The sequence below is a fragment of the Prinia subflava genome, chromosome 13 (genome assembly GCF_021018805.1).
Source record: "Prinia subflava isolate CZ2003 ecotype Zambia chromosome 13, Cam_Psub_1.2, whole genome shotgun sequence".
NCBI lineage: Eukaryota > Metazoa > Chordata > Aves > Passeriformes > Cisticolidae > Prinia > Prinia subflava.
The window spans coordinates 18,254,381-18,274,564 of record NC_086259.1 but is presented as its reverse complement, the minus strand read 5'-3'; the positions used below and the strand labels follow the sequence as shown (position 1 = coordinate 18,274,564).

The window sequence follows — 20,184 nt, the reverse complement described above, 5'->3', positions numbered from 1 at the left end:
ATTAAGGACAATTCCTGACAAAATCACGTCTGGAACCACTCTGCCTTCCCAGAGTCTGTCCCTTTTTTCAACACCAAGATGAGGAAAGTACAGTAATAATCTTTATTAGCACCATTTTACACCACAGCCAGAGAATATGAAAAAAAATTACACCAGAATGGCTGGCATTTCCCATTTCTGTCATTACCACCGACTCCCACAAATTACATCCAGGAGCTATTAAAAGGTACTTACACTTTCATAATAAAATGTTCCAAAGATCTTTCCCTTACTGTACAAGCAGCCAGCTGGGCACAAATACCTAGGGGAGATATATATCTATGAGGGTGGCGAAAAACAATTCAAGAAAAACAGACTTTGACTCTATTTCATTTAATGCTCATTCCATTCATTTCACGTAGCTCTCCTGTTTTAAAAACAGGATTGCAAAATAGCTACTTTTTAAAACTGTTGCTCCACCCTCCTTAAGAGCCCGACCAATATTTAGGTTCTGTGGATTTGGTTTTTCTCCAAGTGATAAACTGTCCTGTTCTCTGCAGAAACCTTAACCAGAACTTCTTGACTGGCTGGGAGGGGACAAGCCATGAATTATTGGTCTGGCTTGGACTGCAGTGGAATGCATGAAAAAGGCTTGAGAAATGACTCTGCCTAAATTTATTAAATTATTTTTGGACACCTGAAGGTTTGGGTCATTGTGGCTGAGTGAAATCAACCCAATCCCCTCATTGCCAGGCTTGGCTGAAGGCTTGAATTAAGAGAAATTTAGGGGATTTTTTTGCTGCGTTTTGGGGGATTTCCTAAGGAGATCTACCTAGAGAGTCACAGAAAATACATGGTGGAACCTATCCCATGTTGGCAAGAACTGAGTAATATATAGTAATAAAAACAATAATCAATTTTTTATTAACAATACTTAGTAATAAAAAGCAAATATTTATTTATTTTTCCCCTCAGCACTCCAAGAAATATCAACAAAACTCTACCTGTTGCATGTTGAGCCTCTGCATTTGTCTCTCATCTTGGTTTCACAGGTAATGACTTGTGCTGGGGAGGGAAAAAAAATCCAATAAATACATTTTTTTAAAAAAAGGAAATTGCTCAGAAAGAAAAGAAATGAGCAACCTCCACACATCTTTCCTGGAGGTCTTTGGTGCAGCAAGATAAAATCTGATTTTATCCAGCCTGGAGCTGTTGGTGCCTCTTTAGCCCTTCACCTGAGACAGGTGTCTTTGGAATATTCACAAGGAAGATGCAGCTGACAGCTGAAGGCTTTGATTTACAGCCCCAGGTCTTCAGTCAGAGCTCTCCTTCTCCTTTTAATTACAGACTCTCCAGATGCTGGCAGATAAACTTGAAAGGGACCTGCTGGCTTGCCCCACCTTGTTTTCTCAATCAGTGTCTTTTAATTAACAGCGGTTGGAAAACAGCTCAGGAAGTACCAGCAGCTCCACAAATAACTTCAGAAATATTCCCAAGCAAGAAATAAGGAGGAAACAAGCTATAAACCCCAGAAAAGCTGTGAAGAAGGGGAAGTGCTGAGTGTAGAGTTCTTTAAAGAAGAAATAAAACCAGTATTTCTAAATTTATTACAGATTGAGGGGACTTTTGGTACAGTGATATTTTATTAAGGAGGACACGGACTGCTGCAGACAGGCAGAGGATGTCAGGGAGGTGCTCTGAGAGATGGAGCCGGGCTGGGAGAGCTGGGGGTGCTCACCTGGAGAGGAGAAGGCTCCAGGGAGAGCTCAGAGCCCTTCCAGGACCTAAAGGGGTTCCAGGAGAGCTGGAGAGGAACTGGGGACAAGGGATGGAGGGACAGGACACAGGGAATGGCTCCCAGTGCCAGAGGGCAGGGATAGATGGGATTTGGGAAGGAATTGTTGGGTGTGAGGGTGGGCAGGCCCTGGCACAGGTGCCCAGAGCAGCTGTGGCTGCCCCTGGATCCCTGGCAGTGCCCAAGGCCAGGCTGGACAGGGCTTGGAGCAACCTGGGACAGTGGAAGGTGTCCCTGCCATGGCAGGGGTGGGACAGGATGAGCTTTGAGGTCCCTTCCAAACCAAATCATTCCCTGGTTCTACGAAACGACTGAAACAAACACCAGCTTTAGCAGATCGATCTGCAGAAGGTACAAGTTGTTTCTGAGAGCTTTGCTCCCCACTTCCAGCAGCTTTCTGCACAACTAGCAGTGAATTTTCACACAGATCACCTCTCCCCCCACTCAAACACCCTCCCAGCTCCTTTATCCCTGAGCCCAAAAACCCTCCCAGCTCCTTTATCCCCGAGCCTCCTCTCCTCACTTCCCACACCTTTTCCCACAGAGGTGTTTCAAAGCTCGCAGGAGCTGAAAAAGAGGAGGGCTGTGCCTTACTCATGTAGGACTCTGGGGTGATTTTCCTGGCCTTGGTGGTTTTGCTGGGTTTGTTTTCTTGCAGGTGGACCTGCACTGGCTGCTGCTCCTGCGGGATCTCCACCTCGTTGGTCTCGTCTGCCTCAGCAAGGACGGGGTCCTCGTAGCGGTGATCTTGGTGCAAGAGGGGATGCAGAATAATCACTCACAAAAGCAAAATAATCACTCACAAAAGCAAAATAAGCCTCTGCTTTGGGCAGGTCTCCAGGGGATCTCCCTGTTTTCCAAGGAGCCCAATTCTCGGGGAAGCAAAACTTGGGAGGAGAGGAATGAGCCCAGGAGATCCTGGGTGCTGGGAGTAGCACTGGTGCTCTGGAGGGGTCACCCTAATAATATGTTTTATTCTACTGACAGGTTCATGTTTTCTAGGGATGATTTCATTTTTAAACAGCTGGGAGATCAAAAATCCCCACTGGATGCAGCACAGGGCTATTGCCAGGACTCTGCTCCTCTGCTGCTCCTCTGCACGTGAAGCAGCATTGACAGCATCTCACAAAAAATATTTAAAGGGTTCCTCACTAATTAGTGAAAAAAAGTGCTGATATTACTTCCTGTGTTTCCCACTGAGCTCTTCCCTCTGGAGGAAAACACGAATTTGCTGAAGGGCTCATATTCCATGGGGCAGCCCCTTCCTTCTCCCTGCTGCAGCCCACCTGCACCCTGGGGTCCTCCTTCAAACCCCACAAGATTAAATTAAAAAAAAATGAGAAATGCACGGTGGCAGCAAAATAAACCTGTGCTTTGGGCAGGTCTCCAGGGAATCTCCCTGTTTTGAAAGAGCCCAGCTCTCTAGGAAGCAAAACACTTGGGAGGAGAGGAATGACCCCAGGAGATCCTGGACGCTGGAGGTCTCATCCTAATAATATGTTTTACTCTATTGACCTCCTTTTCAAAAATACTCCACAGGTCAGGAAAACCCTTCAGGATCCCCTTCTCTCCTCCAAGGGACACGAGTCGCTACACTCATGTTACATCCCCAAAAACCAAGGTGGGGAGGGAGGCCAAGGCTCCATCCGTGGCCCCTGAAGGAGCAGGGCAGGCAGCCAAGCTCTGCCCACCCCTGACACCTCTGCTGAGCTCTGGAGAACTTTCCCTTCCCCAGCAAACCCCTCCAGGACCAGACCGCTGCTGCCCGCAGCCTGCCAGCGCCCAAAACCCCCTGCAGCCCCCGTGCCAAACCCCTGGAAGCTCAGAGCTGCTTCTCCCCACCCAGGCTACCTGTTTTCACCAGGAAAATGTGCTGAATCCCAGTGTTCAGCAGCTCGGGGATTCTCGCTACCAGTGGCTGGTGATTTCCCAACATCGCAATAATTGAGGGTGGCTAATTAAAAGGGGCGTGAAGCTGCAGCTGGCCCTAATTGGGAGCTTCCACAGGTTTTCTCCAGCCCAGAGGTGCCCCAGGGCCCCAGCAGGTACCTTTGTGGCAGAGGTTGTTCTGGCAGCTCCCCCCGTAGCTCGGCGGGCACTCGGAGCAGGGGCGGCCGGTCTTGTACGGAGCTTCTCCGATCCAGTTACCCCTGGGAGCAAAGGAGAAGTGAGCACCCCTCAGAAAACCCAAACACCCTCCCAGGCCTCCAAAACCATGAACACCATCCTGTCCTAGAGCAGCTAAATGAAGACTGAACCACCAGCCTTGTAGGAAAGGTGTTCCTCCTCGTTCCATCTCTAAAATGAGATTTTTTTAGGGGTTTGCTTTAATCGTGTCACTTGTATATTACTTTCCAATATAAACAGCAGGATCGGATGTAAACAGAAGTAAATCTGGATTTTTTTTTCTAAAAGTGGATTACTGCATTTTGCTGAAGGAACTCCCCAGAAACAACAGCCCATCTTGGCATTCTATCCTGCAGGTTTTAGAGGATGAGGAGGTTGAAGGAGCCGGAGTTAAGCTGTGGCTGTAAACTCCTGGGTTAGGCTCTTTCAGCTGTCTCCACCTCTAAGGCTACACGAGGACAATGTGCACCGATGCCAGAGAGAAAAGATTAAGCAGAAGCTGCAGATATAGTGAACTTTTCCATCCAGCAGCTGTGAATGGATGACGTGGGAATTGCCCAGCCCGCTGTGGGGGCTCTGTGGGAGATGCTGAAATCCCTCAGGAGGAGCAGGTTGTTAAATCCTGCCAAACCAGCAAAATGTGCTCATCTACGATGGGGAGAGGGGCTTAGAGACTCCACCCAGAGAGCTCTGCTGGGACATGGCAGCTGCAGCCCCACACTTCTTTTTATTTTGTATTATTCTGCACTATGATCCCCTGAAGTCAGATGCTCCCAAGCCACTCTGTTTGCACGGAGCCATTCCCTTATTTCATTTTGTTTTGAACTTTTAAATTGCCGAGGGCTTGGAGCGGGGAATGTTTCTCTATTAGCCATTAAACCAGAAACTACTAACTGCCATTGCCAGGTAGTAAACTTCTCCTGGATGTAGTAGGCAAGAAATATGATTTTCATTTTGAAATTTAATCAAACTGTCGAGCTAGTGAGATCTTGACTGCTGCAGTTATTTCAGGGTTTTTTTGGCGTGAACCACCACCCCATCCCTTCCCACCCTCTGACAGCAGAGAGCCAGCCTTGCTCAGCAGCACACGCCAGCTCCATCCTGGCCATCTCCTGCTCCTCCTCTCCCTTCCCGTGGCAGCAACATCAAAGCTCCAGCCTGGCCCCAGCCTCTCATTCAGTTTTCCAGGCGGCGCTCAGTAGTTCTGAACCAGCCCTGTGCTGCTGTCTAAAGTAAAAATTTAAAGCCACAACCACCAGTCTAGACTGCCTGCAATCTCTTCCCCAGATCCCGAGCTAGTTAAGGAAGCTGCCAGTTCTGGGAGGGCTGCAGAGAGCCCGGCTGCTCTGCCTTACTTGGGGGAGTAGTTGCAGACCAGGTAAACAGCGTTCTCCCAGATCTCTCCCCACACATTCATCTGCTTGCAGACATGCACAGCACAGCCAATCCTGTTGGTGGTGGCCCAGACTATCTGTAAAGAGATGCAGATATTGAAAAAAAAAAAGCAAATTACCCCAAATCTAGGCATGGGGGGATGTGGGGAGTGTGGGGTCAGAGCCCTCCGAGTCCCTTACCTGGGTGTAATGTGTGCACATGGCACCTGCACACCTCTCTGGGCACCACGGGTTGCACTCGTGGGGATATGGGAATGTGTAATCTTTCACCTCATCATACCAGGACTGCACATGGAAGGCTGGAGATCGATACCTGAGGGAGGGGAAAAAGGCAGCTGGAATCAGGATGGGCTGGTAGAAGTTTTCAAATTAAAAAAAAAAAAAAAAAAGTTTTTAAAATGTTAAAGATGAAGGGTTAGATGGGATACTGGGAAGGAATTATTCCCTGTGAGGGTGGTGAGGCCCTGGCACAGGTGCCCAGAGAAGCTGTGGCTGCCCCTGGATCCCTGGAAGTGTCCAAGGCCAGGTTGGACAGGGCTTGGAGCAACCTGGGACAGTGGGAGGTGTCCCTGCCCATGGCAGAGTAGCTGGAACTGGAAGACCTTTGAGGTCCCTTCCAACCCAAACTGTTGTGTGTTTCTATGATTTTTTCCCTCATATTCACAGCCTGACCTGCCTCTGGATGATTTATAGGTTTGACATGATCCTCAAGTGCTGCTGACCTGAAATGCCCTCTCACTTTTCCACTCAACTACAAAATAATTTCCAGTTTGGCAGGAGGTTGTGTTTTGAGAGTAAACAGAAGTTAGGCTTTGCCAAACATCTTAAACCAAAAGCCATCGTGTACCTATTTTACCACGGGGCAATTTGCTCAGTCTGGAAGTTAACTCACAGCCAATACTGTGAGTCCTGTGAAAGTGAGTGGGCTTTTCCTCACTCACACCCCACCAGGAGCTGGTGTGGAGTAGTTGGTGCATGCACTCCTATCCTACCTTTTTTTGGCAGCAATTTTCCCCTTCACCAAGCCCCCTGTACCCTGTGTAATCTCTGCCTCAGATACCACGGTCTGAGGCAGTGCTGATGCTGTTTGTGCTGTTTGGGGAGCAAAAATGGTGTCAAAACTGCCTGCAGAAATTCATACACATTTTACACACTGAGTACTCAATGAGCAAAAGGAGTAATCTGCAAACTGCACCAAACCCACTGCTTTTTGATTGCTTTCAACGGCTCACACGAAGCAAGCTGCCAGCAAACCAAATGATATCATTACCAACTGGAGCTTAACCTTTCAGCCAACTTCTCATTAAAAATCATTCATTAGAAGTGTTTTAAAAACATCCATCTCATGATGTCATGAGGCGAATACTTTCCGAATCCTATTTTACGGGAGAGGAAATGGAGGCAATCAAATCATGGCCCGTTCCTGAAAAAGCTGAGATAAATCTGATTTTTCTTTCCTCTCAGGGACCGCAAAGGGAGCGAGATTGGATCTTCCTCCATCAGGAGCCCATGGCCATCCTGAGCACTTGTAGGGCAGCCAAGAACAGCACAATCTTTTTGTTTCCAATGAATTAACCACCCTACTTTCCAAATGTTAAAATGGGCCCAATTCTTACATCAGGCTAATTTCACACCAGCAAATTTCCTGTGCTTTCCACCAAGCTCTACCTGGTTTGCAACAAAGATAACTGGATTTCCACCCAGGAAATGGGGAGAAAACACTCAGGGCCCCTGAGCAAGTACAAAATGTTTGCTGTGCAACACAGGTTTAACCTGTAGCAAGCTTAAAAACAGCGGCTTAACAATAAACAAATTTCAACTAGAGATGGAGAGGAAAATCCCTTTGGAAACCTTCATGTCAGCTTTCCTAACTGGGTTAATGAATCTAGTTTAACAACTTGTCCCAGGAAATGAAAAAAACCCCAAAACCCTGCAAAGTGTTTTCAGCAAAGAAAAATCAGGAGGCAGATAAATATTTATGGAAAACACAGCAAGAGATAATTAAACTCTGAACTGAATCCAGACACGAATTCTGAGCTGAATGCAGACATTGCTGCTGAGAAGCTTCAGCCTTCAGCTGGATGGTGCCAGAACCACCCCCTGAAGCAGCAGATTTAGGAGCAAGGGTTCAGACTTCTGTACCTGTTCTCCTCCAGGAGAAGGAGTGATTTTTAGTGGAGGAGCCCAAATCAGTGCTGGTTTCCTGGGAAGCCTCAGTGGAAGGCAGCTGCAGGCGTTAACCACGATAACCACCCCACTGAAACCATCCCAATTAATGACCCCAGCTCTTCTCCCGCCTCCACAGTGCTCTACCAAGCACCAGAGCAGATCTTTCCAGCTGTGTGTAAAGGAGGACCCCACAAACCCCCCTTTGCAATGACCCTGTGGCACCCCAGCTCTCACCTGCCCCAGTGCACGGCCAGGTTCTGCCCAATGGACCTGATGAGGTCGCTGGGGCCGTGGTCCCAGATGCACTGCTGAGCCCAAGCGTGTGCTGACCGCTCCAGCTCCTCGTCCCAGGTCTGCAGGGTGTGGGGAGAGAAAAGAACAGGTCAGGTTTTCATCTCAGACTCGCTAGATCAAGAGATTAAGCCAACAGCAGTTAGTGGAGAAAGACTGAGGTACAGATCACGCCCCCGTGTCTGGCCTGTCCTGGTGAAGCCACCAAATTTCTGTGCTGAAATCACATTTCTCAGCATGTTCCCCTGCCATGAAAGTCTAAAGACTCATAGCCCAAAGTCTCATAGACTAAAGGGTCTATGACTTTCCCCAGCTGATGCCACGCTTCTGAGGAAATGCTTCACTCAGGTCACCAGAAAACACACAAACCCATGTGGGAAGACCTCAAGAACACATCCATACCATCCACCCTAAACCACGAGATATTCTTGGCAGCTGTTTTTCTAATACATTTTAAAAAAATTAAAAATTCAAATTCAAGGTGGGGGATCCCGTGATTTCCAACATGACACATATCTCTGAGTCCTGCAAGAGCCCTGACATACGCTCAGTGCTTTGCTGGATTTCAGCACCATTTCTCACCCACTGTCCTTTCTGTTGGGATAGATCCAGGCTTTCCCACCAAGGGGAGCTCCAGCAGTGGAGAGCTGGAGTGGAGAGCTCCACTACCTCCACCACCACACTGGAGATCTTTGATCCAACCTCTTAATCAAGGAGGGTGGGCCTGAGTCTCTCAGTCTCAGACCTCCTTCTCCTTCCAGAATAAATGAGAGTCCACCAGTGGATCCAGTCAAATACATCAGACGTGGCAAAGTCCCAGGGCTTTTAAGCTTTTTCCACTCTCACTGAAACAGGCATCACGTTAGAAGTGACAAATCCCATTGCTGTTCCCACTGAGGGCAGGATGCTGGGGTGAGATCACTCCTCATCGAATATCACGGCGCTGTGAGCCAAAGGAGAGCTCCAACATGACACAAAGGCAAACAGGAAAGCAGCTCTGCTGGCTCTGCTGCCCAGGAGAGTATTTGTTCTAAAGGCCAGACTTGCTGGGCCCAGCAGCCAGTGCCCTGGATTCATTGTGTAAATTACTGACAGCTGCTCTATTCAGAACAGCCCTCAGAGGATAATTCAGTGGGATTAAAATATTACCGCACATTCCTACGAATAAAGCCAAAGAGAAGAGAGGTCTTGCAATGTGCATCCAGCCCATCCACGTGCCAGCACGAGACTGTCCTCTTTGGACATTTACCATCACAACCAGCTGCTCTTTCCAAGTCCTGTCTCCTCCAGAAGAAAAGCAGCTTCTGATCTCAAACATTTCAAAGGACCTGTCAGAGCCCAGAGTGCTGCAGGCTCCCAGACACATTTAAAAACCATCAGGTGTTCATTCTGAGCATATCTGGACAGTCTTGGGCAGTTATAGCTGGGGTGGGGAAGGGTTGTACGACCCTGGATAAAACAATAGGAAAATCCAGTGTCCCCTGGAACTTGGTGTGTCTCCACTATCTCAGTGAGGCAAACATGACCTCATCCCACTGAGCTCACAGCCCAGGCCTCCCAGAACAGCTTATCACGGAGCACTCTCAGCATCCCGGGTCCCAGCAGCATCCCAGGGCTGCCCCAGCTCCGCTTTGGACTGAGCAGTGACCGAGCAAATCCGCATCAGTCTGCAAAACCCCGTGTGGACACAGCTCTGACACAGGGAGCAGAACCATTTTCCTTCTCAGCTCGGTGAAAGGGATGGGATCAGACCCACCACCTGTCCCCAGCCCTGTGCTGAGGCTGCCTCTTGCAGCTTTTTGTGGTCTCCCACTCTGCGGGCTCGGCAGTGCCCGGCCGCAGCTGCCCTCCCACCCAGCACCAAAGCCACAGGAGCTCTCCCAAGATGTTCTGCACTCTGAGCTCCTCAGACCTTCTGCCCAGCTCCATTCCCTGCAGCTCCGGAGGAGGAGATGCTCTAAATCTCCTAATTTAACGTCCAGAGCAACAGGCTATTAAATGGGAATTAAAGTGAGCATACAGGTTACATCTCCTTTTGATGCCTGCGGGTAAAATGAATGAACTGGGACAAAAAGACACTTAACAGGTAATGGGGAAGGAGCTCGGTCCCTGCACGGCTTCTTGCTGCATGAGCAGAGAAGCTCGTTTCTGCAGGCATCACATTACAAAGCCATCCCATCTAAATTAGAGCAGTTATTTGCCTCTTGCTTCTCAGACACGAATGCGGTCAGGAGGCTGGAATTATTTCAGAGCAATAAACATAGAGGGGGAAAAAAGAGATTTCAGACTTTCCCAGCTATACTTGCAAGAATTCTTTATGCCAATATTCAAAGCAGTATCTAGGAAGATGACTGAAGCCAGAGGGGCAACGAGCCTGTGCTCAGCTTCCTTCAGAAGCAGAGGTTGAGAACTTTGGGGGGGTGTGTGATTCCAAGTGATTTAGCACATGGATTTTTGTCACTCCTGCAAATTTCTAAGTCCTTTCAAAGCGGAGTGGACAGTGTGTATGTGAAGTATTTGCATGGCACACACACATCACACCACAACTCGTAGGTCCAGATTTAATGGTGCATCCCACAAGGAGTCTGCTCACTCAGCCTGAGGAGCCTGCAAACCCAAAGCCAGACACCTGAATTGCAGTGATCGGGTTACCCGCTCATTTTCCTCCCCAGCTCAGACTTCCTGCAATACTGGCAGCTTCCTTTTCAAAGTGGCATCAAACTAGCGGGGCTGACATGTCCTGGCAGAGGTGTGGAGATGCTTTTTGCTAACCCCCACAGAAACACCGTCCCATCCTGACAGGGAAAGCCACCACCCTACAGCTGAGAGGAAGGATGCATACCTTATACATGAAAACAAACGATTTTCCTTCCAGCAATCTGCACTGAGAACAATTTTGCTTTATGCAGCTCTCTCTGAGGCCGCCGCAAGAGGAAAGATTTCTGCCTTTCATCACTGCTGAAAGCAGCTGGCTAAGCCATCTTAAAAGGTCACCGTGCCTTAGGATCTGTTATGTCCTTTTTTCCTCTGAGTCCGTTATGTCCTTTTTACTCTGGGACTGTGAACAAGGAGTTTGTTTTGGCCTTGGCACCCTTCCACCTCTCTTAAACAGTCCAAAGGCACTCTGGAAATGTCGATCACGGAGTTGGTAGAGGAGTTAAGGTAATTCTGAACTGGCCCAGCTTTGTCAGGAAGTTGTGCCCTGCTCACCCATTTTCCATTAGTTCTGAATACCTGTGCCAGCTTTCAATTAATTACACATACCCAGCAGCTAAACCGTTTCTTTCTTCATTTTTCAGTCCACTTTGCCTTTATTCCACATGTATATAACAATTATTTTGATCTCCAGGTAAGTCATAGGATTCATTGTGTTCTTGCTTTCTTATTAACAGTGTCCAACAATAGAAGTTCATCCAGAAGCAGTTAAATATCTCCTCTCCTGGACTATATTGGGTCCCCTTTCCCTTTTAGACCACTTAAATACCCCACATACAGAGCTGGGAGAAAGGATTTTCACAAGGAGTGTTTGGAGGTCGATGGCCAAGAACAAACTCTACCTGTCATCCACAAATTATCCCAGCACGTCTCCAGTGACACTCCAGCACCAAAGGGAAAGAGGAAAGTTTATCTATGGTTCTAAAGACAGACCATCCTCTTAAACGAGTCCAAATGAGAAATGTCCTCTGCAGGACAGAGAATTAAAGAGAAATTCCCGTTCAACATATACACGGCATTTCCAAGTCATGCTGGGTAAACACGAGCACATGAAAGGCTGATTATAGCCCTTCCAAGCAGCACCATCTCATACTCAGCTCCTTTCTCCAGAGCACATAAGGCCCTTTCATTTGCCCTCCATCACCCATAAAAACCACTAGAAAAGCTCCCTGGGCAAAGGCAAACACAGGAGAGCAAACAGCGGCCGGGCCGTGGACGCTGCTCTGCCAGCCCCACGGCCAACCAAAACACCTTGGGCTTGCTCAGGCTTTGTGTTTACCCTCTGGAAATCCATCAGGCTGCCTCTTCTGGCAGTGCTTCCCTGCAGGATAACGCGGGAGCCGCTGAGAAAGGGACACAATCCCCGTTCTTAGAAAGGCACAGGACTCCTGGCAAAAGCGGGACCGAAACCCAGCTGGTGCGGAGGGACCGAGGGACAGCTGTCCTTCCTCACCATCCCTCCCTTCTCTTCCCCTTCTCCCTGCAGTCACAAAAGGCAGGATTTTCCACTTGCAGCCCTCACTTCAGCACAGCTGGCAAACAGTTTTATATTGCATTTAAGTGTACTTTTCTTTTACCCTTTTAAACACTTCTTAACAACTCATCCGTCATTTGATCCGTCAGCAGGAGCGCACGGCTGAAGTCAGACTAGGTTTTGGTCAGAGCTATATTTGCACGCTGGGAAAAGGCACACAAAAAGTAATTATTTGCCTACATCATTTTGTGGCCCTGTAATATTTTGATGGCATGGCAAAAGTAGCTCAAAGTAGGGTCTCTGGCATCAGGTGGAAAAAACATATTCATGTGAATTGTTGATGGCAAGGGATATTTCATACTCCTCCAGCTTTTAAGTTCTACTTCTGAAGTGGGAGAATCCATTGACCAAACTTTTATTTTGGTTTCCTGAACTACAAAACTCAACAGCACTGACCCATCCACCCAGGAACTCCCAAAGCCTTTCCAGTGACTGAAATTCTCTGCAGATGGAGCCACATTTCTCATGTCCCTTTTCCCTGTGGTCCCGTGCAGATTCCCAGGAGCACTGTGGAAGTTTGGCTCACACTGAGATGCCCTGAGCAGACTGTGGCATCCCCACAACAGCCTGAAAGCTTTCACAGGGAGAGCAGGGGTTAAACACTGGGGGAAATTTGCTGCTTTTATGACCTGAAGGTAATGGAAGAACCTGCTGAGGCAGGCTGGGGAATTGCCATCACTGGAGATGCATCCAGGGCTGGGCCAGACGCTCCTTTATGAATAATGGAACCAGTCCTCAAAATATGCAGAGGATGGACTCCATCAGCAGCCCCTTCCAACCAAAACAGGCCACTGATCTAAAGCATCCCTCGCTCTGGAATGAAAAACTTCAGGAAATCTCTTGAGAAAAGCTTACTTGAGTGGAAATTTGCTACACCTCTTGCACCACAAGGAAAATTAAAATACAGTTAGGAAGAAGAAGAAAAAAAAAATTAGTAACAAGGTGATGTATCAGGCTCTAGACTCACCATGTATTCCATGTTGGAGGCCACAGGATACACCTGACCTCTCAATTTATTGTGGAGCATCAGTATCTCCTGTCTGTCTGAGAATAAAATGGCTCTCTTGGACCTGGAGTGAGCTTCCCCATGCTGATATTTACTCAGGATGCTCTCCAGGTGGCTGGAGTTGGGCAGGATAAAGCACTCAGCTGTCTTTGTCAGCAGCAGCACACATCCGAGAGGAATGATCCAGGGCAGGGCAGGATTCATGCTGCCAGCAGGAGCAGGGATGAAGGTGATGCCGGATTTTCGTGCAGGGACTCCCGTGGCTCAGTGCAGATCTGGAATTTGGGGAGAAACAGGCAGAAACAGTCAGAGCAGTGCCACAGGAGCTCTCAGTGGCATTTGTCCCCCAATAATGAGGTCACACAGATCTGAGCTTGGAAAAGAGTGGTGCTTAAAATTATTGCTCACCCCCAAGACGGGAAAACCCAAACAGCATCACAAGAGGTGGGGACTCAGTTTATTACACCTGGGAATTCCACTGATGCTGATTTGGGAGTGAACACCTCCCAGGCAGGCAGGAGGATGCCTTCTGCACCCCTGGCATCCCTGGTGGAGCCGCAGTGCCCAGCAGCTCTCAGTAACCCCAGCTCCATCCCTCCACAGCCAGGGGACATTTGGAGCTATCCTACCCAAAAGAGCAGCTGGCAAAGCCGAGAACTCTTTTCATTTCTGAATAAAAGGGAAAGCAAAACCCGCAGCGAGCCGCATGAGGAGGTCAGGCGGCACCAAAGCCGCTCCTGAGGCTCTGTGGAAGGGCTGAGTTTCTGGGAAATGTCACGACAGGGCCGAACGGCCCCGATCCCCGCGGGCAGTGACGCACCGGGGCTCCGCTGACGCGGCCCGGGGCGGGAGCGGCGCCAGCGATGTGAGTGATGGAGCAGCGGCAGCAGCCGCCCTCCCCCGGCCAGATTAGGTGTCCCAGGCGCTCGGATGCCGTCAGCACCGAGAGAGGGTCTCGGTTTGGTCTTTGAACAGCTTCGTTTCATCCCTGCCCCTTGCTCTGCAGTGCTCCTGCTCCACCTGTCATTCCCGAGCACTTCCACCTCCCGTGCTCCAATTTATCCATCCGGCCATCCTTGAGAGGCTTGCCTGGTTTTGTTTGGATCAGGAGCTGTTCACAGGAGGTGAGATGTGCTGCTGCAGCACACACTGCTCTCCGGTGGGATCCAAGAGCCCCTGGAGCAGGATCCGGGGCAAGAAGGCATCTGTACAGACAGTGCAAGCACAGGATGTCCCTCCTTAGGGCTAATTTTTGGAAGAAAGTTTCCCCATCCCTGTCTCCAACACGAGGTGGGGCTCTGGTTTTGACAGCACTGTTGAAAGCCACGCTGAGAGCATTCCTCTGCAGCGGCAGGAAACAAACCCCAGATTAGCAGGAATTAATTGAGAAGTTTTGTCCGGTGACACGGGATTTGGACACTCTGAGACCAGATGATCTGGAAGCCAACCAGAGCAGGGAAGAGCCATCTAATTCCCAGCTGGAAAAGCTATGCTTGAGCACAGAACCCCAAACCCCTGCTCCCCCAACCCACTACAGCAGCATCTGAGGAGAGCACTGGCAGGCACGAGGTGCTTTGCACAGGCAGGGGCCCCCAAAAACCTCAGGGAGCACTGAGAACCCCTGAAAACTTGTTGGCTGACTGCACAAAAGACACAGAGTCGCCATCTGAGGTTTCTTTCTTGGACTGAGAGTTCAGGCAGATGAAAACCAGCTGCCCTCAGCCTCTCTCCAGGCAGCGCATTAAGCCTTTGCCCGGGTACAACAATGCAGGATGTAATTTGCTCAGTTTAGGTAATAGCTCCTCATCATTTCCTGCTCTGCAGAGCAAGGGGAACACACAAGCCTTGTCCCCAGCTCCAGGCACACCTGGAAGATGGGACATTCAGTGGCATGGGGACCAACACTCCTTTAACCTCACCCTCCTCTCAGCCCTGCTTGCGGCGTTCACTTTCCCCCAGGCAGGAGCCCGACTTTCTAACCCGGCTGCAGAGGGGCAGGGGAGGCAAAAGGAGCAGTTGCTTTTGTAGACAGTCTGACCCAAATTCAGGCAACAATTCCTACTTTGAGGCACTTCCCTGAGAGTTTAAAAATAGCTGCAGTGCCGTGGCCATTCACAATGTGGCCATTTAGCCCCGGCAGCTCTTGCTGCAGGAACAGCCGGCGCTCAGAGGCGGCCGTTGCACCCCGCGTTTGGCCGGGTGCCCTTCTCTAAACAGGAGCCCAAATCCACCACCCATCTAAGGCAAACATTGAACTCTCAGAAAGGGCAGATTGAAAAAATCAGCTGCAGCATCTGAGAGCCAGAGGAGCTGCCCCGCTCGGGGCTCCGCAGCGAAGCCAGCGCGTCTGGCTGGGCGAGCCAGCCAAAACCTCCCAACAGATGGTGCATTATTCCTGGGGATGTGCTTCCCTGGGTCCCACTGGCCAGCAAAAGGACACCAGCACCTCTTAAAAATTAGGTCACTCTGGCTTTATCTTCTATTTCACCCGGGGTGTGCAAGGCCCTGCCTCTGTTTTGGCGTGGGGCGAGGAGCGCTGAGCATCCCAAGGAAGGATGAAGGGATGAGGGAGGGGCAGGGAGCAGAGTTCCCAGGCCAGATTAACTGAAAGCAGCTGAAAGATGTTCACGTTTCAGGAAGCTCTCACGGATTTCAGATGTCCACCCAGCTGCCTCTCAATATTCTCGTGCCCAGGTGCAAAGAAACGCTCAGATGTGTGTCCCAGCCCAGCCAGCCCTGCGGGGCTGGGGGATGCCTCCTCCAGGGAGGCTGAAATCACGCTGCCTTTGAGCTGGGGTTTGACATTTCTCACACAAAATTATCAGCTGACAGTCAGCTGAGGAAGCCTCTGCTGTTGATTTCAAGGGTTCAAGAGGAGCACAGCCTCCCTTTAAACACATCAGGCCCTTGACACTGGTGCCAGGTGAACATCTGGGAGCCATCAGAAACGACTGAGTCAGCAGAAAAGCACTCCTGAATATCCTGCAAAGCCTGTCCAAAGTGGGGAGAGATGGGAGGCCTTCTTCTGGGGTCTGAGGGAGTTAAAGTGCAGCACTGGACTTTGGGAAAGATTATTTTTAGAAAGCTATTTCCCCAGCTAATGGATGGTGTCTGCTTTGCACTGAAAGCAGGAGAGCTGGTCACATCTGAATCCTGGCAGAGACTCTGCTAAAGCCACATGCAGGCTGATCCTGCACTCATGTCCCCATGTCACCTTATTCCTTAGGGACATTGAGCTTTGGCTGCCTCCCTGGTGAGGCACACAGTGGGTGCCTGCCCCTGGGTTATGGGTGACATTTGCAGCTAAAAGCTCCCAGGGCCTGTGGAGTTACACATGGCACCAGCTGACAAGGAAGGAAAATGCAAAGTTAGCTCAGGATTAGTCAGGAGAGCTTTTAAAACAGCAAAGCAGAGGGGAGTTAGCCTGGGATCAGCTTCTAAACTGAGCCTGGGATCAGCTTCTGGCCTGAGTTAGCCTGGGATCAGGTTTTAGCCTGGGTTAGCCTGGGATCAACTTTAACCCCTGCAAAGAAATCCAGGGATAAATCCACAACATGATGCACAAAACCCCAGTTCATTGCTTTCCCTAGGATGCACACAGCCCAAGCTTTGCAGGACTGTGGTGGCTTCCAAAGACAAGCAGGATGACAAGTTCCTAGACCAGGATGACAAGTTCCCTGACACGGGACAACAGTGACACACCGCGCTGAACACACCACAGATCCAGCATCTTCAAGGCCAGGGGCCAAAACATCTGGATCTTCCATTTCAGTCCACTCCCACAGAACCCAAGAGGGTGAGTTTCTACATAAAACCACGTGGAAAACCCACTGCTAACAGACACCACACGTGGGGATGCTGAAATTCCTTTCCTGTGCAGAGCTGCACAAACACAGGCAGCCTGGGGCACACAAACGTGCCCACAGGTATCAGCTCCTGGGGACTGCAACAGCGTGCCTCGGATATTTTGTATTTGCATAGAAATCCACTCCTGGGCTTGCAAACTCCTCCCATTCATTCCACATTAATGCTTGTTAATCTTGCATTCAATTCTGCAGAGCGCACACGAGGGAAGCCCAGACACTATTGTGTTATTTTGTACCATCCAGGCAACTTTTTGGAGAAGTTACTAAAACCGTGCCTTCTTAAAGAGTTATTTCTTGCACTCCCACCACCCCCAAAGCCACATTTCAGAAGCCAGGACCGAACTTTACACTTACCTTGCTGGGTACTTCCAAGTCTCCAGGTAATTACAGCTCCTCCAAGCCTGCTCGTGGAAAATAAATTAATGTATCTGAAATACTTAAACGAGGAGGAGTGAGAGGAAAGGATGGAATAAGCCTCGGGAGGTGCAAGGTCTCGGCTCAGCAACTCGGACCAAGTGCAGTCTCACAGAGCTCCCCAGTGGTATTTATGCTCTCCAGGCAGAGGGGAGAACCCGGGATCATCCCCTGTGACAACGGGCGGGAAGCGAGAACGAAAAGAAGAGGGAGGGGAAAAGGGGGGGAAAAAGGAGAGGGGTGTTGGTTGGGATGGCAGCAGCTCAAGGGCGGTCATTGGGGCTCAGAGGAGCAGGACCATCCTCCCTGAGGAGGGAGGAGGAGGAGGGAGGAGGAGGGCAGCCCCCGGTCCTATAAAAGTGTTGGCGGTGCTGTCCCCAGCAGTCGGCTCCGGGACTCGCAGGCAGGAATTGCAGGGGAATCCTCCCCGAGGAGGGGGGACCGCGACGCCCCGGGGAGGGGCTCCGCTGGCCGGGCAGAGGCGATTCCAGAAAGGAATTTTTTCTGGAAGGGACTAAATAAAGCCAGCTGCCTCCCGCCGGCTGCCGGCTCAGCCATTCCTGCTCCTCATAGGGAATTGATTTCCCAGCTCCGGCCCCCCCAGTAAAGCCCACGGCATCCCCTTCTTCCCAGAGCTGGGATTTTACTGGGAACAGGGAATGCACAAATTACAGGGATTACCCGCACTCTGCAGCTCCGGTGCGAGGGAGCTGCAGGGACCAGGGAATGCACAAAGCTGGTGACACAGGCAGGACTCACCTCTGTGCCGATGTCCCAACAGCTCCAGCTTTGGCATCCAGCTCCGTGGTTTTACTCACTGCGAAAGGAAACGATTGAGCAAAAGACGAGCTAAAAGGTTCCTTCCTTCTTCTTGAAGTAAACAAACAGGGAAAACACAAACCACTATCGAAGTAACAACGTGAGCGTGTCACGGTACCTCAGTCTGCTGCAGGCATCAGCACCCACGGGCTGCCCGTGGGATCCCCAATCCCCCGGGATGTCCCCCCGAGGAGGGGCCCCAGCCACACCCAGCACGGAGCCAGGGGAGCACCCATCTCCTGGGAGCTGGCACAGCCAAGAAAAGCAGCTGTGATTTTTCCAAATCCACTGCCTTGTCCTTTTTTCCAAAGTTCTTGGGTTAAAAAAAAAAAAAAAAAATCCTTCCATTCTTCTAACTAGCCAATATTTATTTCTTCAGGCAAAACACCAACCACTTTTATTTACTGTTTACTGGAGGGAGTTTACAAGATACTCCCAGAGGTTTGTTTCAGCCCAGCAGAGGGACATTTATCAAACTCGTTCAACAGAGCAGGAGCAGAGGAGCAAATCTTGGCAGCTGGGAGAGCACCATCCTCTGAGCAAAGAAAAGAACCCTCTGAGGTCAGCACCAAGGCTGATTCCATCTCTGACACCGTTTTCCTGAGAATTTGTCAAGATTTACAGATTGTCATCACTGGGTTTGTACCCTCCAGCCCATTTCAAGCTGAGATGGGCAGCCAGTCCTCACCAGTCAGCCCCAGTCCCAGCGCCTGGTGCAGCCACACCACCCCTCTGGCTGCTCTCCCTGCTGCCCACATCTCCCAGCTGTATTTACAAAGAGTTTCTATTTACTTCCAAACAAACTGTGTATGGGAACCAACAACACGTGGTCCAGCAGCTGGACCTGGCACTTCTGCCCTGCCAGGAGCCATTCAGGGCAGTTTGCTCCCAAAAAAAGCTCAGACTTTGACACCAACATGGGCCAAAGACCACCCAGAACTGGGCTGACAGAGGGTTTTGCACTGTTTTACTGTAAAATGCACACTTTACTGTAAAATCACTGTATCCTCTTTTTTTTTCTTGCACTTACGGTTCCCTCTGGATCAGTGAGTTTGCTGTAGGCTTATCTAATTAGCTGAAAGATGCTGTAGCCCCTCCAATTCCTAATTTCCCCAAAACACAGTGAATTTCACCCCCGTACAGTGAACCCTCGTGTCCCCACACAGGCTGCCACCCCCAAACCACGCAGCTCCCCAGCCCTGACTCACAGCCCTCAGAAGGTGCTGCTTACTCCAATTACCATAAAGCTGAATTAACTCATTTTAAATCTCACATACCGACATACAAATAATTTCCAGACCTCAGAGGAATTTGGTATTTTGTAATCTCCCCAAATATCCCTATGGGAAATGAATCCCTGTAGGATGGTTTGGGCTGTCTGATTGCTCCATCAATCTGGCTGCTTTACAAAGGTTTGATTTTTTAATTTATTTTTTTTAATATACACCAGGATGGTTTTACTGTACAGGACATACACAGGGCCTGGTTGTGCTCAGGGATGAGCACAGCCTGGAACAAGAATTTTTACCCACCTCATTTTGTCTTGAGTCAGCAGCTTGGGGTCATATGTTCCACCAAAGCCAAAACAATCAGAAGTTACTTTTAATCATTGCTCGTTATTACTGCCTTGATTATAACGTCTCCATTTCATATGTGGTAAAAGCCACATAAAGCAGGCTGCATATATAAGTATATATTAGCAGAGAGGCTTTTAATGGAATAGCCAATGAATGGGAAGAGACAGAGATTTCCCTGTGCCCTCCTAATTGACCAGGCAGACAGCGAGTCTTGATCTGCACTGGAATTAATGCCCCTTTATTTCCCTCCTCAAACACAGCTCAGGAATGGCCCCAAAGCAGGGCAGGGTGAGAACAGGGTGAGAGGCACAGAGATGGAGGGGATTCCCTGGTTTGCCTCCTGCTCCGGAGCAGAGGGAGCACAAGGGGATGAACAGGGAGAACAGAACCCAGCAGATCAATTAACATTCATGTTAATAACGATTTGGATTGTGGGGATCCAAATCACAGGAGGAAAGGTCAGGCATTGATGGATTTATTCCCACACACAATTATTAC

The 20,184-nt window shown here is 49.7% G+C and overlaps 1 protein-coding gene across 2 annotated transcripts in view; it reads right to left on the bottom strand.

Annotated features, from left to right (window-relative positions):
* CRISPLD2 (cysteine rich secretory protein LCCL domain containing 2) overlaps nt 1-17,508 on the bottom strand; it is a 29,909-nt gene extending 12,401 nt beyond the window's left edge. Inside the window, exons 1-9 of one of the 2 annotated variants that reach the window (XM_063410438.1) lie at nt 17,231-17,508; nt 12,972-13,285; nt 7,699-7,817; nt 5,476-5,608; nt 5,257-5,372; nt 3,824-3,924; nt 2,369-2,521; nt 984-1,044; nt 235-301 (exon numbers count right to left, since the gene is read on the bottom strand). In XM_063410438.1, coding sequence (XP_063266508.1) covers nt 235-301; nt 984-1,044; nt 2,369-2,521; nt 3,824-3,924; nt 5,257-5,372; nt 5,476-5,608; nt 7,699-7,817; nt 12,972-13,214 — 993 coding nt within the window. In that variant the 5' untranslated portion in view covers nt 13,215-13,285; nt 17,231-17,508. Of the gene's footprint in view, nt 1-234; nt 302-983; nt 1,045-2,368; nt 2,522-3,823; nt 3,925-5,256; nt 5,373-5,475; nt 5,609-7,698; nt 7,818-12,971; nt 13,286-15,639; nt 15,733-17,230 lie in introns of those variants that run through there. The other variant, XM_063410440.1, reaches the window with a different exon arrangement.
* Between the last annotated feature and the right edge of the window lie 2,676 nt (nt 17,509-20,184).